Source organism: Gymnoscopelus microlampas (assembly GCF_963454915.1).
Source record: "Gymnoscopelus microlampas genome assembly, chromosome: 8".
In the NCBI taxonomy this organism is placed as follows: Eukaryota; Metazoa; Chordata; class Actinopteri; order Myctophiformes; family Myctophidae; genus Gymnoscopelus; species Gymnoscopelus microlampas.
In genome coordinates, this window is record NC_139945.1 from 26,582,156 (window position 1) to 26,609,964 (window position 27,809).

A 27,809-nucleotide genomic window follows, 5' to 3' on the forward strand; every position below is an offset into this window, starting at 1 on the left:
ACTTGCATTGGCCATGGCCAGGCCAGTATGGGCCAGCCAGCAGCATGATTGTGCTTGAAGGAAGCGAGAGGTCAACAACATATAGCTCCATTCCATTCGGAACCTCTCCCTATGCTCCCTCCGCTGTATAGCTACGAGATTAGGTCCCACAGCGTAGGGTGCCAGTAGAGTGCGACACGGGCGAACGGTGGACAACATTGTTGATTCTTACCTTTTCCCGCACATGATCGCATCCAAAAAGTAAGGTATCCCCCTGCTCTCAGATGTTTTACATTTTAGCGGTCAAGAACATTTTACCGACGGGTTGTATCAAGCGTTTCAATCGCCTTTTTAGTCAGCCTGTGGCATGTTTTCCCAATGCAACCTTACGGGAGCACTACAGCGCATGCGGACGGGGGTTGACTGGCCACAGGCTGGCAAAAAAACACGATTTAAACGCTTGTTCCAACCCGTCGGTAAATAAATCTTGACCGCTAAAATGTAAAACAGCTGAGAGCAGGGGGGGATCTTTACTTTTGGATACAATGTGTGGAAAAAGGTAAGAATCAACAATATTGTCCATCGTTCGCTGGCGTCGCACTCTGCCGGCACCCTACGCAGCGGGACCTCATCTAGGAGCTACACAGCGGAGGGAGAGGTTCCGATCGGAGCTAATAATTTGCCCGAATGAAGCTCAATTTATAGCCTGCTCCATAGCGCGAAGTCGGTGTCGCTTGGGAGCTCCAGTCGGCAAAAGGCACACCGTCGTGCTATCCTCCTCTGCACTCAGCACTCTACGTGCGTGCGTGTGCGTGTCTGTGTCACTCTGTGTGTGTATGTGTATGTGTGTGTGCATGCGCGTGCAGCAGCAGCAGCAGCAGCAGCAGGAGAGGCACAGCAGCTGTGTTCCGTGAGCAGAAATAACGGAGCAGAAATAAGACTTCCGGTTGACGATCTCTTCAGAATAAGAGTACCCTCTAGAGTAAAAAGAAACCATTGAAAATCATTGAAAAACGGTTAATTTGCACATTAAAACTATAAATTAAGCATTTAAACGAAGCTATATAACACATATTATGTTTCTGTGTAACAAAAACGTTTTTTAAAACATTAAAACATTATCTAAATGGATAAATGCTGTTCAAAGGACTGCATAGCCTATACAAATTGGACACTGGACCGGAGACGGCTGCCGATGCCAGCACTTGTGACATACACACGCGTTCGGGGAGACCCCCTCTACCACGCCACACTCTCTGCTAAGCGGGAGAGGTGTAAAAAAAAGTGTGGCGGACCGTCCAGTGAGGTCAGAGGTCAGAAAAGTGCCCTTTTCTGCCATTTTCAGACAATAGTGGACACTGGACCGGAGACGGCTGCCGATGCCAGCACTTGTGACATACACACGCGTTCGGGGAGACCCCCTCTACAACGCCACACTCTCCGCTAAGCGGGAGAGGTGTAAAAAAAAGTGTGGCGGGCCGTCCAGTGAGGTCAGCGGTCAGAAAAGTGCCCTTTTCTGCCATTTTCAGACAATAGTGGACACTGGACCGGAGACGGCTGCCGATGCCAGCACTTGTGACATACACACGCGTTCGGGGAGACCCCCTCTACAACGCCACACTCTCCGCTAAGCGGGAGAGGTGTAAAAAAAAAGTGTGGCGGGCCGTCCAGTGAGGTCAGAGGTCAGAAAACAGCCATTTTCAGACCCCCTCTAAAACATTTTTGAAATAGTGAAAATAGACGATTAGCATGCAGATATACGTCAGAATCACTTGTCAGTGCACATTTATTTTTATTTATTTATTTAACAGGGACAATGCGCATTGATCAACATGTCAGTTATTCACGTCCATGTAAATGAGCCAGAGTTGGCTAATTTTCATCTGTCCCTGGGCAGGCTGTTAAAAAAGTGGTATAGTTATCCATACAAAAAGAGACAAAAGACAAAACAATACAGTAAAATAGGAGAAGACACATCAGTGATTAATGGAGCCGAAATTTATCATACATGCCATTCCATCTGTACTTTCATTTTATTTCTGTTATCTATAATTTTAAAAAGACATTGGTTGTGTTAGCACAGTCTCTGTAGAAACAGCTCCCAACATTTCACTGCTTGTACCTGTATTGAGTAAGTGACAAATAAATCCCTCTTGATTCTTGTTCAGATTAGTTCCAGAGTTCTCTTTGAAAATGTCACACATTTTGAAATGGCTCCACATCCATTACCTGATAGAAGAGAGTTGCAGATTTTCATGGAACTTGGTAGAAATGATCTCTAGGCTGCCCTATAAAAATGGTTCAAGGTCACAATCATAGTCACAGTCAATGTTACATCAGTCATATCTCAGGAACGGAGAGAGACACAGAACGAGATGTTGGTGTGTGCCTTTATTAATGGTATTGAAATTTTATACTGATGTCAAAGTGGGAAACTGAAATAGAAGCAAGGCTTGTCCATAGCCATGTCTGTTTTGTGGGAGTATCCACACATATCTATCAATAACTGGTCAACGCAACAGTACTGTATACACAGAAGATGCTTTAAAACTTCCTGATGATATTCTGTGGCACTTCCTGGGACTTGCATCCTCTTCCAAAAAGCCAATGAGTAGGTTTGATTTATTATGGAGTCATAAGGAGGTGACATCAATAGAACTTTTTAAAAGGTATTTTATTTAATTTGATACGTGAAGTCACAGCAGTAGATTGGCTAATTTCAGCATGCAACCAAGTGTAAAATGTAGCATTACATCAAGGCCCGCCAAAATAAATTTTTGATGACAAAATCAACTGTAGATTTAGTCGCCTAAAATCGTATTATATTTAGTCAACTAAAACTACACTAAAACAAACATTTATAAAATGTTAATAAAATATGACTAAAACTAAATTAAATGTTATTCAAAAGACTATGACTAAAACTAAATAAAAATTAACACTGCGTCACAGTGACATGACAACAACAGGTAACCTCAGTCTGTGATATTAATCTACATTTTTTTGTGTTAAATTGTGACTGTAGTCTGAATGATCAGCGGTCAATTGTAAGCAAGAACAGATTGTTATAATTGTAAGTAAGTAACAGTAAGTGCCACGGCAAATAGCTGTCTCATGTCCAGCGTCCAATTTGTGGAGTCTATGCACTGAAAATGGCTGTTTTCTGACCCCTGACCTCACTGGACGGCCCGGCACTTTTCCAAATACACCTGTCTGGCTTAGCGGAGAGTGTGGCGTTGTAGAGGGGGTCTCCCTGAACGCGTACGTATGTCACACGTGCCCCCGCAAATAGCTGTCTCGTGTCCAGCGCCCAATTTGTGAAGTCTATGCACTGAAAATGGACCTTTTCTGACCCCTGACCTCACTGGACGGCCCGCCACTTTTCCAAATACACCTGTCTGGCTTAGCGGAGAGTGTGGCGTTGTAGAGGGGGTCTCCCTGAACGTGTGCGTATGTCAAAAGTGCTGGCGCCAACAGCCGTCTCCTGTCCAGTGTCCAGTATTGTCTGAAAATGGCACTTTTCTTACCTCAGGCCTGCCACTTTCCTTTTTTTTACAAATTATCTCTCAAATGTTCACCAACATTCTGTACTGGTCTGGTCTGTATCCATTTTCTATCAAGTTTAGGGGCGCTCAGTTATGGAGAAGTACACACACACACACACACACACACACACACACACACACACACACACACACACACACACACACACACACACACACACACACACACACACACACACACACACACACACACACACACACACACACACACACACACACACACACACACACAAACTAGAAACGTACTAATACTTCTGTCCTCTATCTTTTTTTATGCTGTGTTTCCATGTTGAATATATGTTGTTAAATGATATACATTTTTAATGATTTTTTTCTGATTACATTTGTATTTGTATTGTATTTTAGTTTTTAAATAGGTGAGATCAACTTTATAAACCCGAAATTCTTATTTTTTTTTAAATCTCACCTGCACTATCTACTATTATTATTTGTAGCATATTTTGTGGTCTCTTTTATCATTGTTTATTTGCTTCTGCAATAAACAATATATTATATCATCATCATTTTCCAAGAGTGACCTGGCCTAGAGTCAGCATTATTACAACAATGGACAAACAATACAAAAACAATACATATATGTAACACACACAAATCAATATCCAGTTAAAGTGCAAAACAGTGCTAAGTGCACATTTAATGGGGGTCAATAGCCAATTTCAAACTGGAACAACCTGGCACTTAGAAGTGATCTAGTATAAGCCATTTAAAAAGACATACTGTACATCATAAATTTATTTTTTAGATACAATTGTGTCTTTTTTTTAAAAACTTGCCACTTAGAAGTGTTTTAGTATGAGCCATTTAAAAGGCATACATCATAAATGTATTTATGATTTGTGTCTTTTAAAAAACATACAAAATTCACAATCTTATTTTGAAGGCAACCGGAAACCTTATTTCTGCTAGCTCGAAAACCGGAAGTCCAATTTCTGCTCACGGAACGGAGCTAGGCACGGCCGAGTAGCAGGAGGAGAGAAGCTTTCGCGCAGCCAGTCAGTCAGTGACGCTCCGAGGCTCACTGTAGATGTGTTTTTGCAGTAGAGTAGTAGCCCTATAAATAGAATAGATACAGACTCAATTTGTTATTTTTTTGTTTACATTTTATTTGTTTCTGAAGGAGAAGAAGAGGGACCACCGGGCCAGCTCGTCGTCGATCGGTGTGAAAGAAGACCGCTCAGATGAGGACATGGCATCGGAATCGACCCGGAGATTTACCAAGAACCTGCTGAAGCCTGGCAGCGCGGCGGAGATCCGACAGACTGCGTGCAATGCGGTGAGACACAGCACGGCCACGGGCACGGCGGTGAGTGCATCATGCATGTATCAATTATCATGAGAAACTGTGACAAACAACGTGTTTTCAGACCACCTGTGGGATAAATACAATAATATTCCTGTTCCAAACTAAGGGGGGCTGCGTTATAAAAATGGGGCCATAGTTAATGGACATGAAGATACAGTTGTAGCATATATATCTTCAGTCAAGATAGGCTACAATTGTATCAACCCCCCCGAACCTGGTTCGGGGGGGTTGATACAATTGTAGCCTATCTTGTATCTTCAGCCATAACGCCCCAAACCAAGGCTTGGTTTGGGGGGTTTGGTTGCAGGGAGACCGGATCAAGGCTTGGTTCTGGCTGAAGGGAGACCTGTCGGGCTTGTGGACGGACTTGACATTGAAACCCAGTCCCTTTCTGGTAGCCTTAGATGAACATGGAAACCCGTGGCTGCACAGGCTATTGATCCTGTGGGGAGGGGGGAAACCAACGAATATCGTATCGTATCCGCTCCATAAAACTCAAATGGTTTTTGAATGGGGCTATATTATTTTCAGCATCGCCCTCCATTGGCCCGTATATGGCTATAAAAAACCCTATATAACCTATCACATCATTCCCCTGTGGCTTGAGGTTTTTCTCCGGCTTGGCTTGGCTTGGCTTGGCTGGGCTGATGGGGGAACGGTTGTGGAATATGGAATAAATAAATAAATAAATGAAGGGCTTGGTAGTAAAGCTGGTGGAAATGCCCCACAGTGGAGGAGATGCGGTGTGACGTAGGCGGTAACATCAGCCCAGCAGTGCAGAGATGCAGGGAGAGGAGAGAGAGAGGAGGATGGATGGATGCTGGTGGTGTGTTACTGTGTGTGTGTGTGTGTGTGTGTGTGTGTGTGTGTGTGTGTGTGTGTTCGTAGTAGGATTTGTCCATATCATAATGCATTTTGCGTATGCAGCCAGGTTTGAGTGGGTGTGTCGCGCCGTGTGATGTGTTCACACTCACAGTCACACAAGATCCCGAGAGCAGGGGATAATCCAGGGTAAAAAAACAAAAACATGCACACACTGCATTATAGGCTGGCTACACGCTCACACACCGTCGCACGCGTGTGCGTGCACTCATACACATACCTGCACACAGACACACAGGTATTGTCAATGTTGGTTACATTGACGGTGCAGGATTTGTGTCAGAAAATGCATTCTTCCCTTCATCTGAGAAGAAAAGGACACTTGATTTTGGTGTGTATATGTGTGTGTGTGTGTGTGTGTGTGTGTGTGTGTGTGTGTGTGTGTGTGTGTGTGTGTGAGTGTGAGTGTGAGTGTGAGTGTGAGTGTGAGTGTGAGTGTGTGAGTGTGAGTGTGAGTGTGAGTGTGAGTGTGTGTAGATAAGCGTAGAGAAAGGTCATTCCGCTCCAGTCGCCTGCATCCTCTACATGTGCTGCTAATGTTACTGGTGTTACTGGTGTTACTGTGTCACTGGGACGCTGTAGCTGCATCACGCTGCACAGCTGATTACAATGGAATGGGAAAGAAAAACACCATCAATATGTCAGCGGCAGTGCTGCTGGGCACATAACATTACACACTGTTGTAGTACATTTTAAAACACGATAGAATACAACAGTAATATTTTGCTTCTCTAATGCAGTATCATCTACCTAGATTCTCAACCTTTTTAATTTTAAGGACCCCCATTTGGTAAAGATATGTATCTCTGGGATCCCTATCTAAGGACATGGCATTCTTGGGCATGATTTGGTCCGATTTGGTGGTTTGTCATTTTGTCCTTTACTGTCTATGTACTGTAGGCATAGAGATAGCAGTGGAACTTTGATCAAAATAGACATTCCCTAGTTCTCTAGTAATTTATTTGTACATATAAATACATGTGATTTAACAAAGAGGAATATGTATCAATCGTTTACTGTAGCTTGGGACTCCCTGGACCCCCCTCTCTCAGTGGCCCCTGGACCCCATGTTGAGAACCATAAGTCTAGCATCCAAATGTTACTGTGCATGCCATCAATACAGAAGAATGAAATAGAAGAAAAGAGGTTACTCAAAAATAACTTATACTGTAGTACACTGCAGTTATGTCCTGTGGTCTGAAAATAGATTAAAACAGAATAGTGCTTATTGACCACTTTATTGATTGTATAAATCGATCAGTCAGTGACTGGTGGCCCAGATCTCCAGAGGCACTGATGTGTAGCATTGCAACGCAGCAACAACAGGTTGTAGGTTGAGTTAACTGCCTTGCTAACCACTTATCTCATGGAAAGTGTGGTGTAGTGTAGTGTAGTGTGGTGTATAGTGTAGTGTAGTGTTGTTCCAAAACAGAGGAGATTGCAGCTCTCAACTACAAGCTCTCAACACGTCTTAATGTGACGCGTTGGGAGCTTATATCAGCTGATTTTGTATGACACCGTTGTACAACAAAGTATAAAATATTGCTTAAGTGATTAATCAGATTGATCAACTTAGTAGAGTATATACATCTATTCAAATGTACTTGTTTCGATTTGTTGATATACAGAATAATATAGAAACAAATAGCCCAAAACATGCACTTCTCGATTATTTTATACAAACCGAAAAAGTAATGGACAGAATAATCACTAGGGATATAATCCAAAGTTGCAGTCGCATCAAACACCACACACTGACCTTTTGATCAACTAGCAAAAGCAATGGCAAAACCGCATGCTGTAGAGAGGAGGAAAAAAGATAGAGTGTAAGATTAGGATGAGAAGGATGAGGAGGAGAGAGATGGAGGAGCGTTTGTTTTGTTGATCTGTTGATCTGCTATTTTCGGTCTGCGACACCGTTGTACGACAATGCATAAACGAGGCCTCGCAGAGTGGATGAGTGGCCGGCCTGTATTCTGTACTGCAACTAAAAGGAATTCATGGTTCGGTGTGACTGACTGCCCACTGGTCACTGGACCTCTGCCCACCAGCGCTGGCCACAAGCACGGCTCTACAGAGACTAGGAGAGTCTGTACAGCCTCTCTGAGAGAGACACACACAGAGTTACACTGTGAATCTACCAGATAGATTCAAGATTCTTTATTGTTACATCCCGTTATACAAGTGCAAGAGAGTAAAATGTTCTCGTTTTGTTTTTGGCTCCTTGACATAGCAAATGAATGAAACAGGTTGTTTGTTTGCTGTTATTAACACCCACACACTTGTATTTAAGAATTACAACAAGCATGCAGCTGTGTTGCAAGTGGTCAGCCTTGTATATCCATCTCATTTAAGGGTAAATGACATAATCTAGCATGATGATGCATCAATTTATCCTTACTCTTCTTCTTTTTGAAGGTCTTCCTGGTAGTGATCACCCTCAACACACACACACACACACACACACACACACACACACACACGGATGCACACATGCACATGCATGCACACATACACATAATACACACGTACGTACGCATGCACACTGACACACACACAAACACACACATGCGTGCGCGCACACACTCCCTTTCTTTTCTTACAGTGTTTGCACTGTGAGTATTTTAGATGTTGACTTTTGTACGGTAAATATAAAGTGGTGACTTGGGTGCCTGTGTGTGAGGGATAATGTGAGGGATAATGTGTAGTCAGAGCATGTGTATGGTGCTGTGTGTGTCAGTGTGCATGCGTGCATATGTGTGTATGTGTACAGTATCTGTGCGTGCATGTGTGTGTGTGTTGAGGGTGATCACTACCAGGAAGACCTTCAAAAAGAAGAAGAAGGGTAAATTGATGCATCATTATGCTATATTGTGTCATTTACCCTAAAAGAGATGGAGATACTGTAGGCTGACCACTTCATATTGCAACACAACTGCATGCTTGTTGTAATTCTTATAAGTGTGTGGGTGTTAATAACAGCAAACAAACAACCTGTGTGTGTGTGAGAGAGAGAGAGAGAGAGAAAGCTGGATAAGAGACTAAGAATGCCTATAAATGTACACTTATAATGCTAGTGTGCACATGCATAGGTTAAGTAGGTGTAAATGCCTACAGGCATGTGTGTGTGTGTGTGTGTGTGTGTGTGTGTGTGTGTGTGTGTGTGTGTGTGTGTGTGTGTGTGTGTGTGTGAGTGTGTGTGAGTGTGAGTGTGAGTGTGAGTGTGAGTGTGTGTGTGTGTGTGTGTGTGTGTGTGTGTGTGTGTGTGTGTGTGTGTGTGTGTGTGTGTGTGTGTGTGTGTGTGTGTGAGTGTGAGTGTGTGTGTGTGTGTGTGCGCGCGCGCATGTGTGTGTTAATGCATAGGCTTTGTTGGTAAAATAAACCAGGTCAGCAGAATCAAGTCCTGTGGGGCGAACACTCACTAGAGCACATAGTCTCTCTCTCTGTCTCTGTCTCTGTCTCTCTCTCTCTTTGTCTCTCTCTTTTTGTCTCTGTCTGTTTATTCCCTTCCATACCTCCTCATTTAACTTAACATAACTTTTGCCACTCTCGCCTAGCTCTGTTGCTCCTGATTCAGGTTTTCTTTTATGGGTTTCTCGAGTGTGTGCTATACCATGTACAGTACATCATGTAATCTGATTACCTGCACACTGTGTGCACATGCATGTACTGTATATCAGAGTCAGGGCCAGACTGTATTACTTTACAGAGTAATGGACTGTTCACTACTTGTCCACAAGATAAGCATGTAAGGGTATATAGGAGTTATGATATTTCATGGTATTTGATCATAGATCATGAATGTAGCATATGTGGCTCTATAGGTCATGGTAACTAAATCATAAAACCTACACTGTGAGCCACCAGGTCACAGGAAACATTATATACATACCGGCTGAATGCTAATCTAATTCAGGAAGTGTGTTTGATTTATTGTGGGAGTCACAACTAAAGGAGCACAGCCCATGTGATATACAGCTAGCTAAATATTCACATTGGATGTATTTAAAAGCAATGCGTTGTGATGTAAAAACTGAACCCTGAGTATAACATAATAACACAATAATAATAATAATTAGACCTATTTCATACCACAGGGGAAATGCCGGTCTCAGCTTCACTGAGTGCTTCTCAAGTGACCGTAGGGGGTCAGTTTGGGGTTAAGTGTCTTGCTCAGGGACACCTCGACACATTGCCGTGGCCGGGAATTGAACCTGGGACCTTCTGCTTCACAGTGGGCCTCTGTAACCATTCAGCTATGGCCGCCAACATGGCCGCGAAGACACCCAAAGCAGTGCAGTGTTTCAGTGACAGGTGTCATTCTTGTAAGGCCACTGGTTTCCTGTTGTGACAGATCTGTCCATAGCTGCTCAGTCCAGACGCCAAACCAAACACACAGCCAGGACTTGGGAATGATATGCCAACCTGGCAGTTGATCAGGATTAATTTTGGTACTGCAAGGACCCCAATGGAAACAAGCCCGCAAGGACTTTTTTGGCCGGACCTTTTAGACAAAAGCATTATAAATGTAACTGTGTTGTTTTACATTCTTTTGCCTAATAAAAAAATCAATCAATCAATCAATGGGGCTTATTTTTGCCCCCTCCTGCAAGCTTGCTTGACTGCACCAACCACCGCTGTTCCTGATGCTATACTGGTCACAACATGCCCCCCTCCCCCAGCTAATTTGTACCTAAAGTGGTTGAAAATGGCATTGAATAATAAATGAATAAATAGTTTGACATTGAATAAAACATAGCAATGTGTAAACACTATAAATGAATGGCGATTAGTAGAAGAATGAATAGAGAATTCTATCTCTGATGTGATGACAAACTCAAAACGTATCTGTTGTGCTTTTTTTTGTACCACTGAAAATATATATTCTTTGTTGCCAAGCTACCCAGCTACATTGTGAAAAAAAGGAAAAGAAAAGCTGAACTATTTCAAAGCTACATCATTCTGAAAGTAGTGAAGCTATGCCCACAACCTGGGAAATGTAGTTAAGCTAATAGCTCAGCTACTATCTGTATAGCTAAGCTACTGCATATATAGCCTACTTAATTATGTCATTTTACTGCCATTTTATGGCTTAAATTAGTGGCTTGGTTTCATCCAATAATCAAAAGAATAAACCACAGAATCAAGATAAAATGTATTATGAAAATAATCGTTAGCTCCAGCCCTGATCACAACCTAGTGCCCATTTTCCAAATCCAATCATGTTGATGCCTCTGTGCGTGTGTGCACACATGCATATGCACGGACACATGCACGCACACATGCACACACACATGCACACACATGGTTGTATCACTATACTTGTGAGGACACTAAAGCTGAAAATAGCAGATCTACAAGCTCATCAAGGTGTGTGCTTGTAGCTATAATACAAATAAGACATAACTCCTAACCCCAACCTGAATCTTTTTCAATCATCTTTAACCATAAAATATATTTTTTTAAATATGAGAACCAGTAAAATTGTCCTCACAATGTGTACTTCTCAAATTCTACTATACTTGTGGGGACATAATGGTACACTCGCAAATACATGTATACTGTAGGAACACATGTACACACACACACACACACACACACACACACACACACACACACACACACACACACACACACACACACATACACATACCTTCACGTTCCTGTCTGCCAGTCTTGGCTGATTGGGCTTCAGTCAGTACAGTATATTATTGGAATGACCAGCCCTGGTCTGGGACTAGTACCAGACACCAGCATGTGTTCTTTGGCCCAAACACCAGGGCACGCACACACACACACACACACACACACACACACACACACACACACACACACACACACACACACACACACACACAGACGCACGCACGCACGCACGCACGCACGCACGCACGCACGCACGCACGCACGCACGCACGCACGCACGCACGCACGCACACACACACACACACACACACACACACACACACACACACACACACACACACACACACACACACACACACACACACACACACACACACATTTTCCGAGAGGCCTGCATATAGAAAGAAGGCCACATATCTTTTTAAGGCTCAAGTGCTTTTCCTTCCCCTGTTTTTGTGCTTTCATTGTGAGACCTTGGCATTGGAATGGAATATTGTCTAATAAATAAGAAAGTCTTTCATATTTTATCATCTCTGTCGTTCTGTTGCTTGTTTCTCTCCTCTGGCTTTTCCACCAGCTGCTCTCTAATCCATCGCACTTTATTGTGTAGGAGAGCAAAAGAAAAACAATGAATATGCTCCTCTCCTCTCCTCTCCTACTGTACTCTCTGCTCCCCCTTTCTTCTCTTCTCTTCTCTTCTCTTCTCTTCTCTTCTCTTCTCTTCTCTTCTCTTCTCTTCTCTTCCTCTTCCTCTTTCTCTTTCTCTTTCTCTTTCTCTTTCTCTTTCTCTTTCTCTTTCTCTTCCCCTCCCCTCCCCTCCCCTCCCCTCTCCTCTCCTCTCCTCTCCTCTCCTCTCCTCTCCTCTCCTCTCCTCTCCTCTCCTCTCCTCTCCTCTGCAGAGCTGATGGTGGCAGATACGTCAGATATGTCCGTGTAGTAAACTCTAGCACATGACCTGAGTCTCTGTGTGGAGCTGGAAACAGTGGTAGACAGTAATATGTTAGTAGGACCATGTGTGTCTGTTGTCTGACGGGTTGGGCTGTGAAGCTATAGTGTGTCTGTTGTTTTGAGCGGGTGGGGGGTGTAGGCGCTTTGTGTCTGCTGTGTGTGGGGTGGGGTGGGGTGAAGCCCCATGTGTGTCTGTTGTTTGAAGGTTGGGGGGTGTAGGCGCTTTGTGTCTGGTGTATGAGGTTGGGGGGGGGGGGTGTATTCCCAGCATGTCTGTTGTTTGAGGGGTGGGGGGGTGTAGCCCCATTGTGTCTGGTGTTTGACGGGTATGCTGTCACAATGACTCCCCTTTCTTCTCATGACACATCATGGTACACAGGCGTGACTGCTGATCAGCCTATTGGCCCGGCATGCTGGCTTTGTGACTGTGTGTGTGTGTGTGTGTGTGTGTGTGTGTGTGTGTGTGTGTGTGTGTGTGTGTGTGTGTGTGTGTGTGTGTGTGTGTGTGTGTGTGTGTGCACACGCGCACATGCGTGCTTATGTGTGCACTTGTGTTGCATATGTGCATGTTAAGTGTCTTTCTTTATGTGTGTGAGTGCGTGTGAGCATTTCAGATTATGTTTTACTGCAATATTTTGAGATGATAATTTTGAAAAAACGTTACGTAACATTTGTCCGTTGTGTCCACTGTCACTGTCGCTGCTTTTTTATCTGATCTTATCCAGTGGTAGACAAAGTATATACTCAAGCAAATACAGACATTTCCAGAAATTGTCAAATTTTTCAGAAATGTTCAAAATCTCTGTGGGGGGTAGAAATGTGGGGAGTCAAAAGCATTTCTATTTAAAATGTAGCAAAGTGAAAGTCAAAAAACAAAAACAAATACTCTTAATGGGCGACATCACCCATTTTCAACCTATCTTTATATAATTGGTCCTCACTAATGCTCATTATAATATGGCACCATTTTCATCTACCCCATCTGTGTCTCAGAGGAGGGCTGTGGACAGTTCAGAAACCATGCCTACCAGTGACATCATTGCTATGGAATCAAAGCTAATAGAAACTTTCTATTCCTGGAGAGGTAGCATACTATAATAGAAGCCATTACTCTCGCGTCAATAAAAATGTTGTTGAAAAAAATAAACCTGCTAATGATGATGTCACTGGTAGGCGGGTTTCTGAAGTGTCCACAGCCCTCCTATGAGACACAGACCGAGTAGATTTTTTTTTACCATTTTATCATGAGCATTAGTGAGGACCAATTATATGAAGATAGGTAGAAAATGGATGAAGTCCTTTAAGTATCATAGTACTCCTCAAGCAAATGAACTTAGTTACTGTCCACCTCTGATCTTACCACATGAATTATGTTGCAGTATTTCCTACATCTCACGCCCGTCTGCCTGATCTCACGCATGCAGTGCTGACTAACATCCCTGTATGATTTATGATAGCCATGCAGATAAAGTGTTGACTAACATCCCAGTGTGATGCATGATAGCCATGCAGATAAAATGTTGAAAACCAAAAGGAAACCAGTTAGATTACTGGATAATTACTCTCCTCCCAACAGCCCGTGGCTCTGTTACCATGGCGACAGGGAAAGGTCAATTACGGCGGAATTCTACCCAGGAAGCAGTCCTTTATCACTGTTCGCATATCGCAACCGCCCCCCCCCCCACACTCCTGCACCCCCTTCCCCATCTTTTCTTACTGTATTTATGTAAATGTATCTTGTCTATCTTTCTGAGATTGCTCTCGTGTTCCCACGCTCTCTCTCTCTCTCTCTCTCTCTCTCTCTCTCTCCCTCTCTCTCACCTCTGTGCATCAGGCGTTTTTCATAAATGTATTCATTGGCTAATCCAGGGGGTCTTCAACGTTTTTCAGGCCAAGGACCCCCTTGGCTGAGAGAGAGATGCAGGGAACCTTGCTCCGATGAAGGCCACACGCCGAAACGCGTCACATTAAAAGAAAATGAGAAACAGAGAAAAAAATATTTTGGAGTGCCCGCTTTCTTCTGTCAACCTTGGTGGAATTGTTTTTCCACATGAAGCACATGGACCGTCACGTATTGTACGTATTGTATGGGTTTTGAGAGAAGTTTTGAAAGATGTGATTGGGGAGTGCATTGCACTGACCAAGTGGTACTGTAGGATGATGAAGAGGAGGGGGCCAAGCACTGAGCCCTGGGGGACACTGTGGGTAACTGGGGCAGTGTAGCTGTAAATTATTTGTGTGACAATTAATGTCATGACGACGGTGACAGCCCTGCGTGGCTGTGTAGTGTACTGTGGACCGGTGGTTAGCTGATGCTGTGGTGGGAGACCTGGTTTGGCCTCGGCCGCCGTCTGGGTCACCCACCTCTCGTTAACCACATCTGGACGGGACAGGAGTCAGAGTTATAATTAAGTCAGACATCACAAGGCGATAAGCTCAAGAGACCTCCAGATTAGAGAGAGAGGGGAGGGAGCGAACAGCTGAGGGTACAGGGGTAGAGAGAGGGGTGCGTGCGTGCGTGCGTGCGTGCGTAATTACTATAGCTCAAATGTCCCCATAAGTACAGTGTATACTATAGAATTTGAAAAAAATGACTTTGTAAGGATACATTCCCCTGTCCTCACAATTGATAATTCATTGCTGTTGTGTGGTTACATTTTTTTTATTTATTTAGGTTCACAATTATGAAAATATTCAGGTTAGGATTAGGATTACGTTTAGAGGTTAGAGTTAGAGTTATGCCGATTTACACTTAATTGCACACCGGTATTGCACATGGAAAATAGACACACATGCAAAATCGCACTGCAATGTTTTGTGAGCTCATAGATTGGCTATTTTCAGTGCACAACACACTGGTGCACAACTACTGTAAGTATAAGTCAGGCAAGTGTGTGTGTGTGTGTGTGTGTGTGTGTGTTTACTATACTTGTGAGGGCCAGTTGTCCCCACAAGCATAATTTCAGAAATAGACAATTATGAGGACCTTGTTCCTGGTTTTATGAAGAAGAAAAAAAGGATTTGGGGAATTAGGCCTACAATTTGGAAAACATTCAGGTAGGGGGTTGGAGGACTAGGATCAGGCATTTAGAGGTTAGGTTTAGGGGTTATAGGATTGTTAGGAGTTATGCCTGATTTATACTTCGTTACACTCTGGACGGTGCTGCGCACAGCAAAATAGCCGACCTAAAAGCTTGCAGTGTGACGCGGCGCTATTTTCTGGAATTATTCAATGCTGTCCTAAAACGTTGATGTCCTCCAAAGTATGCTAATACAACTGTGTGTGTGTGTGTGTGTGTGTGTGTGTGTGTGTGTGTGTGTGTGTGTGTGTGTGTGTGTGTGTGTGTGTGTGTGTGTGTGTGTGTGTTGGGGGTTAGGGGGGGGGGGGGGGGGGGGCTCCTAGCTATCGGTTGGTCTATCTGGTCTCCTCCCCTCCCAGTGGACCAGGTTGGGAGGCCTCCATAATGACAGATAACCCTTTCTCTCATAAACACACCAGACTATCCCTGGTGTGCACGTGTGTGTGCGACTGCATTGTGTGTATGGTTTAAGCATTATGTTAGCAGGGCAAGCACTTTTCAGGTCTGTGTGTTTGTGCGGACATGGGACATTCCTGTGGTGTGTGTGTGTGTGTGTGTGTGTGTGTGTGTGTGTGTGTGTGTGTGTGTGTGTGTGTGTGTGTGTGTGTGTGTGTGTGTGTGTGTGTGTGTGTGTGTGTGTGTGTGTGTGTGTGTGTGTGTGTGTGTGTGTGTGTGTGTTGTGTTTTTTGCGTAAGTGTGAAAGCTTGCATGTTTTCAGTGTTGCACATCTTGCAGAAGAATCTGAGCAGAGACAATATGCAGGGTCTGAGGGTGGCTGAGAATGTTGATAATTTTAAACGCAAACTTAAAACACATCTTTTGATGTGAAAACACTATCTAACTATATAAATGGCGACCAACTTCCGCACCCTCGGTGTCCACACCCCACAGCTCTGTTATCGACTAAACAACGCACCGCCAGACCACATGTCGCCAACTGACTCGCCACGCCGGCCGCGCTGAATTTACGCCTCGCGTAGGGGACATCTCACTGCTCAATACACCTTTTCCACCGCGCAACATAATTAATTCTACTCACCAAATGTCGGACAAAACGGAAGGGGAGGCAGCTTCGTACCGTTTACCGTGCGCACGACCTCATCACCACAACAGCACGCAGCCGCTGCGGGTTTTTTTTTCCTTTTTTTTCCAAACTTTTGTTTTGGTCACCATTTTCTCCAGGCACCATTTCTGGTGTAACGTCGGGTGTTTCTTTTCACCAGCCAATCACCTTTCACGTTGCCACGTCCGTTGCCACGTCGCGCTGACGTACGCTAAACAAGCGCTGCCGTGCGCACAATGCAAACGAGCCCAAAGGCGCGCAAAAATCAGCCGACCATTGCTTAGACACAAAGTCAGACCTGGCAAACGCAGCCTACGCCAATCATGTGTGAGAGATCTACAAGCTATGGGGCAGAGACGCCACCGTATCTTAGCAACAACTACAGCGCTCACTCTCATTGGTCGTGTCACGCTAAGAGCAGTCTCCAGACAATGGCATCGCAGACAGCTTGCTGTTACTGCTGTAGCCATCACAGGCAGTTGCAGCACGACGGACAGGGCGCTGTGATAGCTGCCATGTCGCTAACGCTAACCTGGTTGTCATGCCTGCAGCGGCTGTGCAATCACTTTGTCAACAATGCACGTTCGTGTGGTGAATGTGTATATTGCTGCTCAGTTCGTCCATTGTAGATGGTGTATGTTTGTGTGTGTCTTCTGGAGAACTATGTAGCTCCACAGCAACTACAGTAACTAACGTAATGGCAGGACCGCCCCGTGCAACGCCTGTTAGGCTGCATTATGGTCATGTAGTAATTTCAGATAATTTCGCTCCGATTACAGCAGTGTTTATCAACCCTTTCACGCCGCCCCCCCCCCCCCCCCCCCCCCAAATACACGTACTTGATCTGGGACCCCCCCATTCTGTTTGACTCCGTTCCACAAGTAAATATTGTGAAAATAGCCGATCTACAAGCTCGAAACGCCTCACGTTCAGAGGCTTTGTAAGCTTGGAGATCGGCTATTTTCTACATCATTGCCTCTTTCTTACATTCTTTGCCAATGTGGCCCATGTTTTCATAGCATAGTTTATTGACTACTTCTGTTGCAGAAATGGCCATTTCCTTTACTTTCGGTTTTTTATTGTCTCCGCCAGGCCGAAAGGCATGGCGCAAGACTATGTTTCACCCCCTGTCCGTCCGTCTGTGATAGCTAATCTCTCACATCGTTGACTTGATCGCAGCAAAATAACAGCCCGATGTGGAGAGTCAGTGAGAGCTGGATAAACGACGTAAAATGTGTCAAAAGGACTCTGTACAGCTGTCGATAAATGAACACATGACGTCGGTGGGAGAGCAGATATTGTGTCTTTTGGACAAACAGCAGCGTGGTGCTGATGTTTGTTGTGTGAAGCAGCTTAATGTCAGAGTGTTTGTGTTGGAGCGCCTCAGTGCGGCTGCAGAGTTCATGTGCAACCTCTTCCAGAGAGACACAGAGACACTAGAAACTCTGCTGGGGGAAAAAAACACTGCTGGGCATTGACTTTCCTATGGACATTGATCTACACACTGCAGGTATATCTGCTACACACACAACATCAAACTACACACTGCAGGTATGATGCAGCGTTTGCATTACAGCCAGCATGCCAGCGTAGTTCCCATATGGTTTCAAGGTGGGCTAAACCATATGGACCCATTCGCATGTCAGCAATGTCAGCGGCATCCACTTCAGTCCCAACTGCGATGCCCATGCAGGCTATAAGTAGCTTCTACCTGGCCCTTAGGTGGGCCCCAACTAGCCATGTTTATGTGGGACCAAGGCGGGTCCTAACTGAGTTTGCCCATGCAGGCTTTAACTGGGTTCTACCTGGGCCCTAGGTGTACCCTAACCAACCACAGTGCAGTGCCCATCGCTCCAATTGTTGTGACGTCAGGGCTCTCAATACTGCACATTGGTGGATGAGGAGGGGCCGCAGGGCGACCGCACACATCGCTGAACCAATGGTAGGCCACGGATGTTTCCTCTGTGGATTTACAATCTGCCCCTCTATGCCACATATCATCCGCACTACAGGGTCTTCACTGACCGAGCCACGGCCCCACTGACCCTCATGACGCTACGCCACTTAAACGTGCGGCAGCATGCGCTGGGTTGCCAGGTTTGCACAGCCTGCGCCAGAAACAAGCAACCACCTTCATGAAAAAAAAAAAAACACCGAAATGGTCCGCAATGTTCCAGGGGTGTCCCCGCGCGTCCCAACACTCCACAGGGGGTCAGTGGACCATCAGGGGGTCCGCGGACCCCCTGTGGACCCCCTGAAACATAACAAATATTATTTCTTCAAATTTTTTCCTTTTTCAAAAACACTTTTCCACAGTTTCACTCCGGCGATTTGGGTCCCCCAATATACACACGGCTGGGCCCCGTGCGCGGCTGGGGTTGAGGGGGGCGTAGCCCCCCGAAACTCTAGTATGTATATATATATATATATATTATATATATATATATATATATATATATATATATATATTATATATATATATATATATATATATATATATATATATATACATCTGCTATCACACGACTCCCCCATGCACAGTGCATGTTATATTTAGGTACCAGTGCAACCTTAAATGTAACCTCCTTGTTGTCACCTCTGGCAGGGTGGGACAGGATGTTGTGTTCTGATGTGATGTGGTATATGTCTGTGTGTGTGTGTGTGTGTGTGTGTGTGTGTGTGTGTGTGTGTGTGTGTGTGTGTCTGTCTGTCTGTCTGTCTGTCTGTCTGTCTGTCTGTCTGTCTGTCTGTCTGTCTGTCTGTCTGTCTGTCTGTCTGTCTGTCTGTCTGTCTGTCTGTCTGTCTGTCTGTCTGTCTGTCTGTGTGCGTAGATTCATCAATAATGTGGCGCACATCCTCTCTTGCTTTCATCCACTAACTCCATCTTTCCCTTCAGCTACCCTGCTCTTTCATCTTCACCTCATACAACTCTCTCTCTCTCTCTCTTAGTTATCTCTCTCTCTCTCTCTCTCTCTCTCTCTCTCTCTCTCTCTCTATGTAGAGTGCTACGTGCCACTCTCTAATTACCTTTTCTCCGACTCTCTCTTTTTTCCCACTCCTCTCCTCCGGTTCTGAACGTCCTCGACTACATAATGATCACACAGAGTTCTGAGGTTGCACCTTTAGCTTTGAGTCCTTGTTATCCGCCCCGGAGAACGCATCTGCTGGTCATTTTAGATTTCTTTGGCTTTTCAAAAAATAGCAGATGTACGAGCTTGTAGATCAATCGTGAAAATGTGTGCAAATCTTTGAATATATATATTTATTTATTTTTAAAGCAAACATTTTTTACTCAAATCTTTGCTTCTGGAGGTTCCTGGAACAACATATTTTGAGATGGGGGTCCGCGGCCAAATAGCCTACATATCATTTTGGGGGCCCTTGACACTGATTATAGCAACATAGGTTTTTTCAAAAAACTGTATTTAGAAGACATTGGTAGAATCCCCAGAAGCAAATATTGAGTTACAAATGTTCGCATGAGAAAATATATATACAAATTTTCATGATAAAAAAAAAGCAGATATACAAGCTCATAACACGGCACTCTGTGCCGCGTTATGAGCTTGTATATCAGCTTTTTTTTGGGTAAAGTGGTTAAAATCTAAAGTGACAGAGGCTTTCCCAATCTTAATGGGTTAAGCCTTCCTACTGTGCACGTGTCATTATAGGCAAAAATGTAAAATAAATAAAAAGATTCAAAAGTTTTTCGTAATAAAAAATAATAATTTCCGAAAAATAATACCTTTCAAAAATGATTTATATATATATATATATATATATATATATATATATATATTGCAACGTGTTGCAAAATGCGACGCACTGTGAGCCTTATTGTCGTACATATGACAAAGTGTATGTATACATGTAGGGCTTAAGTAGCTTATGTTATAGTGAGTGACTATTGTTCCAATGTCCATGGTGTTTGTGTGTGTGTGCGTGCGTGCGTGCGTGCGTGTGTGCGTGTGTGTGTGTGTGTGTGTGTGTGTGTGTGTGTGTGTGTGTGTGTGTGTGTGTGTGTGTGTGTGCGCTTGTATACAACGAGGACAAGAGAACAAGAGGCAAACGGATTAGAGAAGATGAATAACTCTTTGACGTTTGTTATGACAGAGCGGCTGACGACTCAGCCATGTTTGTGTGATAACAGTAGGACAGTGCAACACCATATCTCTCTCTCTCTCCCCCTCCGTTTCTCTTTCTCGCTCTCTCTCTCTCTCTCTCGTTCATTCTCCCTGGCTCTCCCCATCCTCTCAATGACTTATTCAGAGGAGGAGACAGAAATGGAAAGCAGAGAGAGACAAAGACCATGAAAATCCAAGGCTGTCCCACAGTCACTGTAGTGACAGTGTGTCCGCTGAATCGCCCCAGTGTTTGAACTCTGCACTCCTCCCATCTCGCACACCCCGGTGCCCAGCAGCGGTGACCTCAGTGTGTGTGTGTGTGTGTGTGTGTGTGTGTGTGTGTGTGTGTGTGTGTGTGTGTGTGTTGTGTGCTTTTGTGTGTGCGCTCTCTGAACCTCCGGACACTCCAGCCAATGCTAGCTCAACGTTTATTGGCTGTTTTGTAGCATTCTACAGATGGACCCGATGGAATATCTACAGTGGTTCTCAACGTCTTTACGCCGTGGCTCTGCAGGAGTTCAACAGTCTATAAAAGGGTCTGTCTGTCTGTCTGTCTGTCTGTCTGTGCGTCCGGAACTAATCCTGCAAACCGCTGGACCGATCAGCGTCAAATGTATTGTGCACACTGCCAGTAGGGCACAGAAGTACTTTTATATGAGGTGAATTCATATGGGAAGTGAATGAGGCTCTGATAGGGCTGAAAGCTTGCTCAACTTGGCTCTTGCATCATAGATATGTCATAGATGACTGACATCACAGGCTGGCCACGTTGAGTTCAATGTACACATCGGAGCCAAGCCGTTCCCATGCTGATCCCATGAGCCACATGAATGTATTCAACGTGTTGTGAGTTTGTGGATGGGCTATTTTTTGACGACGGTGTGGCAGGATCTATATATCTTGGTGCGTTGCAGTGGAGAAGAACAAAAAGTGGATGCTGGACTGTTTAGTCTAGGTAGGAACAGCAGCGAGAAAGAATGTGTGTCTGTCTGTATGTCAGGGGTTTGTGAGAGGTCACATGACAGAGAAGGGGGGCGGGGGGGCAGAGGGAGTGTAACAGAGGAAGAGTTTCAGAGAGAGAGAAGAGATGGAGGGAGTAGAACAGAGAGAGAGAGAGAGAGAGAGAGAGTGGTCCCTGGGGCTCTATGCATTGTGTTAGTGTAGGTTTACAATGAACTCTTTGGTGCTGAACTGCCTCCATTCAGACCGCTGAGCAGGCTTTGGTTCACTAGTTTTTAACCTCTCTCTCTGTCTCTCTCTCTGTGTCTCTCTCTCTCTCTCTCTCTCTCTCTCTCTCTCTCTCTCTCTATCTCATTCTCTCTGTCCTTGTGTCTCTTCTCCCCACTTTCACTATCAAGCTCTCTCTCTCTCTCTCTCTCTCTCTCTCTCTCTCTCTCTCTCTCTCTCTCTCTCTCTCTCTCTCTCTCTCTCTCTCTCTTAAAGCCTTAAAGTCATCCTCTCCCTTAATAGCTACCGCCGGCCGCCCCGTCCATCTATCCAGCCTCTGTCATGGCCCCCGGGGAGGAGGGGGAAGTGGGGGTCCACTTCACATGCTGAACTAAGAATAGTTCACCAACTCTCTCTCTCTCTCTCTCTCTGTGTGAGTGAATTGTTGTGTTCTACAGTATCTCTGCCTCTCACAGCATTCCACAGTGGGCGGCCTGAATATGCTTCTGCCATTACTGCCCCCATCCCCCCCCCCCCGCCCCATCCTGGCCCCCTTGTATATGCGCACGCACGCACGCACGCACGCACGCACGCACGCACGCACGCACACACACGCACATGCAGACACGCACGCACGCACACAAGTAACAGACATGTACTATGTGGACATGAATGCAGACACACACATACAGTCCAACCACGCCTGATTATGGATTCCACCAACCCTCCAGGATTTAGACCCGCCTTACCTGTCTGATTGGCTCCCTGGCAGGCATAGTTTTACTGAGGTTAGGGTTAGGGTTAGGGTTAGGTTTAGGCATAGTCTTACTGAGGTTAGGGTTAGGGTTAGGGTTAGGTTTAGGCATAGTTTTACTGAGGTTAGGGTTAGGGTTAAGGTTAGGTATAGGCATAGTAGCAAAAACGAGAACTGTCAATCACAGCGACTACTGACCAATCACAGCGGGTTTGCCAGGACGCGGCGTGGGTTTCATAATAACGCTCCAACCACACACACAGACACTCAGACCACACCCCCCTCCTTCGTTAGCCGTCTCAATTGGTTGGACAGAACACGGCGGCCGATCAGATTGATCGACACTGTGGCAAACACAGCTGTACTGATTGGACAAGGTGGACACCAGAGGTGGAAAAAGTGCTAACATTTTTTACTTAAAGGTGTAGTGAAATGAAAAATATGTTTTTCACACTTTTAGAGCATATCCGTGGTCATCATATGGGCATACCTAACAATAGATGCCCAAAAAAATGAAAAAAACCCATTTTTGTGTATTTTTACATCTAAAGTCCCTAAAAAGCCAATCTTAATTACTTCCTGTAAACGAAAACGTGCTGCGTGATGACATAATACAGCCTTCACGAATATAAATTAATCTTGATTACATGCACCTGTCCCATAGCCTGAAGGGATGGGACCTTCTGATTGGTTTAGAGTCGTTGAGTCGACGTTTCGGGCTGAACCTTCAAAATAAAATGACCGAAAATGTCACTTCAGTGCGTCTTTAAGTAAAAGTATCAATATAGAAATACTCTGTAACAAGTAAACGTCCGGAATTAAAAATGTACTTCATAAAAGTAAAACATTATTGTTATCAAAATGTACATAAAGTATCAAAAGTAGAAAGTACTCATTAAGCAGAATGTCCCATTTTACAAGTTTTCAAATGTATAAAATGTTAAAAAATCTTTTGAAAATAGCAGATCTACAAGCTCACAATGCGTTGCACCGCGAGGCCGAAATGTATTTAGGGCTGAAGTGGTTAATGTATGTTCTGTAATACTAATCAAGATCTACAAAGTAACTAGTATCTAAAGTTTTCAAATAATTGTAGTGGAGTAAAAAGTACAATATTTACATCTTAGATGTACTGTAGTGGAGTAGAAGTAAAAGTACTGAAAACGGGAAATACTCCAGTAAAGTAAAAATACCTCAAAAGTGTACATAAGAACAGTACTTGAGTAAATGTACTTAGTTACTTTACACCACTGGTGGATACAGGTATGTGGCCTCTGTCGGGCTGGAAACCTTGTATGTCCAAAAATGTTAGGTTTCAGGAAAAGGGAAAAAGGAACCTGTGTTCTGATGGATCCAATGTAGTTATTATTTAGTCATGAGCTCTTGTTGATACTTAAATATTTATCAAATCCACTGACAGACGTAACCACTTTCAACCCGGGACTCCCTATTTCGGGCATGCCATTATAGGCAGATACATTTTTTATTTCTCAAAAATAGCATAAACACAACAATCTCACAACGTGTCGCACCGCCACACGTTGTGAGATTGTATTGTACATGCTGCTACTTTTGCCCAACACTGTCACACAACGAAGTATAAAATAGGGTATCACACAAAATTGCATTTAGAGATGCAATGTTTGTGCCCGACAGTGATGATATACAGTACGTGTATATTTACATATTACACAATATTGTTGCTGTCGGGCAGAAACCTCTTATCTCCATATTCTAACTTTTTTGTTTTTTTTGTAAATTAATGCCCTGCTTGATCATACTACAACTTCACACAAAAGTATCAAAAGTAGCAGATCTACAAGCTCGAAACACGGCTTCGAGCTTGTAGATCTGCTACTTTTGCAATATTTGAATTTGAATCCTGAAAAGGTATGACATAAGGTTTCCACCCGACAGAGACGATATGATATATTTAGAACACTGTAAAACCATTACAGCACAGGTACGTCGGGGCGAGTCCTCTGTATAATTTCCAGTCAGACCTTGTTTACCTGTCCAGTCCTCTCTGCTTTATCTGTATGTGACCTTAATCTGTCCCCCTGACCCAGTCCTGTCACCCACTCTGACCCCGGCACCCATCATTCTGTCTGTCACCCAGTCTGACCCAGCACCCATCATCCTGTCTGTCTGCTGCCCCCTGGGTGCCGGTGGCAGGGAAGCACAGCGATACAGAGAAGAACAGCCATCTGCCACTGTAACCACTTACACACACACGCACATGCACACACACGCACTGGCACACACACACATGCACACACATACATACACACACACACACACACGCGCACGCGCACGCGCACGCACACACACACACACACACACACACACACACACACACACACACACACACACACACACACACACACACACACACACACACACACACACACACACACACACACACACACACACACACGCCCAGTGGCACCAACCAACATCCTTGCTTACGGAAGCAGCATTAATGTTTCACCACCAGTGCCCAAATAAATGCCTGCTGTAGCCACACACACACACACACACACACACACACACACACACACACACACACACACACACACACACACACACACACACACACACACACGCACACACACGCACACACACGCACACACACGCACACACACACACACACACACACACACACACTATTATGACTCTGCAATGCCTGTGGCCTTGTTGGAAACAAAACAGATCCCTGTTTTTACGAAGAGTTTGAAGACAAACTTTTTTCCAAGAGACTGCTGAGACATGCTGTCCTGGACTAGCACAGCCCAAAGCCATAGCTGCCATATTTCATTAATAGAGCTCAACATAACCAGGCTTAAGAGTGCACGCTTCTGTCACAAAAGCTGCTAATTTGGAATAGAAATGTAAATGTATATGTCATTTTCTCAGTTGAATCATTATGTTAAGTTAATATCATGTGTTTAGCACATTTCATACAAATACATTCAAAGTGCTTCACATTATCCACTCCCCCAGGGGTCTATACTACACTCTACCCCAAAAATAGCTGATCTACAAGCTCAAAACGCATCACATTGCGACATATTGTGAGCTTATAGATTGCCTATTTTTGCTGAAACGCCTATTATGACATGTCCTGAATAGGGATACTAGGGTTCATGTGGTTAAACGAGGGACTAAAAGTACAAACAGATATTCAAAGTACACTGTCATCCGTGCATTCACACAATATTGCATTTATTACCCATAATCGGACCCCTATAATAACAGATAATCAGCTTAATATGCAACATTGTTTTCTCACTCAACAGTAAACAAACCAACACACAGTATAAGTGTATACAGGATATCTGCACATTTCTAAAGTGACAATTTGAGGACTTTTAAGACCTTTTTAACACCTCTAAAATGAACAAACAAACAAACTATACAATAATAAACGGTCAAACATTGGCCAAATTGTCTATTACCTAAGAAAGAGGCAAACAGTGTAAAACAAATAGCTGATCTGCATGCTCACAATGCCTCACGTTGCGAGGTGTTGCGAAGTGCTTGTCATTGTGGGGGGTCCCCAGTTCAAATATGATTATTTCGGTTGAGAAATGAGAACCAACTTTCTACAGTATGTGGAAAAAGGGACTTTTCTCATGTCTACATGACTCGTCTTCTATACGTGAATGTCTCTGTATTATTACACACACTGTCACCACCAGCTGTGACAAGCAGTGTTGCCAGATTCTGTGAGAGAAACAAGCAACCAGGTCTAGGAAAACCAGCCCAAAAGAAGCGACTATCGGCCACATGAGCACTGTAACATGTACATCAGCTATTTGAAAATAGCAGATCTACAAGCTCACAACGCGCCGCGATGCGACGCGTTGTGAGCTTGTAGATCTGCTATTTTCAAATAAAATCTTGCGGGGAAATTATAATAAGCAGATCGGGCAACCCTGGTGACAAGTGCCGGCAGTGGATATGGAAATGGAACTGATGTGATGAATATGCCAGCTCCCACTCAGCAGCAGCACTGTACAGACAGACGGACAGAGAGGTGTCCCACTGATATGTGTCCCAGGGGAAATGTAGGCCAGAGCCAAAGTAAACAATAACTGTGGGTAGTAAAAAGAGAGCGGTTGAAAGGCAGCGCGACAATGGAGAGAGATCTATGATTCCATGCCGTCTCTCATGCGTCTGTAAGCTGATATTAGACGGCGGGAAGAGGGAAGAGGGGGGGGTCAATGGGAACCCTTGTTTGGTTTTCTCTGTTTTGGATTTACAGGCAGCCTGTGGCTCTGCGCTGGTTCACTGCATGTGCGTGTTCGTGCGTGGGTGGGTGTGTGTATGTGAGTGTGTGTGTGTGTGTGGGTGGGGTGGGTGGGGGGGGGGGGGGGGGTGTGCATGTGTGGGTGCGTGTGTGTGGGTGCATGCGTGTGATGCAGTAATTTTCTGTGTACCTTACATTTCAGCCAAAAAGCCTGAATGGCTTGCAGAGCTGTAGAAGACATAACAGAGAAGAAAGCAGGGCAGAGAGAGAGAGAGAGAGAGAGAGAGAGAGAGAGAGAGAGAGAGAGAGAGAGAGAGAGAGAGAGAGAGAGAGAGAGAGAGAGAGAGAGAGAGAGAGAGAGAGAGAGAGAGAGAGAGAGAGAGAGAGAGAGAGAGAGAGAGAGAGAGAGAGAGAGAGAGCCATACTAATAGTGACAGCATGTGGGACAACATCTGACCAAATTGCAACATTTGACGTGACAGGACTCACTAGGTACCACATCTGAGTAGCCTATCTTCCACCACTTTGAGAGAGAGAGAGAGAGAGAGAGAGAGAGAGAGAGAGAGCTGTTGTGACAGAAATACAACCCTTAAGGACTTAAGGACTATAAATCGTGTGTGTATCCTGCACTGTTTACACCGAATGACCTCAGTAGATACCGTACATATGAACAGAGCAACTACCTTTAATTACATTTGAATAAATTGCTGCTATTTATTGTGAGGGTTTTATACCAAGTTAATGCAAAACATTGCAATACTACTGTCAACTCTGTTTCGAAAGTTTATGCCAAGCTAATCTTTCCTATATTTTTCCCTATAAAAATGCAAAATTTGTATAGTTTCGTAAAGATAGTCTTCAATCTAAGTTGCAATGCAGCTCTGTTTACACATTTCTTTATTCCCATTCCATTGTACATGCATTGTTTTGTTTCGCTTTGATTGTTTTGTTCCTCTTTTGCTTTGGCAATGTAAACGTATGTTTTCTTGTGCCAATAATGCCCCTTTGAATTGAATTGAAACGAGAG

The 27,809-nt window shown here is 44.3% G+C and overlaps 1 protein-coding gene across 1 annotated transcript in view; it reads left to right on the forward strand.

Annotated features, from left to right (window-relative positions):
• Window positions 1–4,554: 4,554 nt before the first annotated feature.
• dock10 (dedicator of cytokinesis 10) overlaps window positions 4,555–27,809 on the forward strand; it is a 133,478-nt gene continuing 110,223 nt past the window's right edge. The window contains exon 1 of the mRNA XM_084064331.1: window positions 4,555–4,866. Within this exon, the coding sequence (XP_083920457.1) occupies window positions 4,750–4,866 (117 nt within the window). The 5' untranslated portion in view covers window positions 4,555–4,749. The remainder of the gene's footprint in view (window positions 4,867–27,809) is intronic.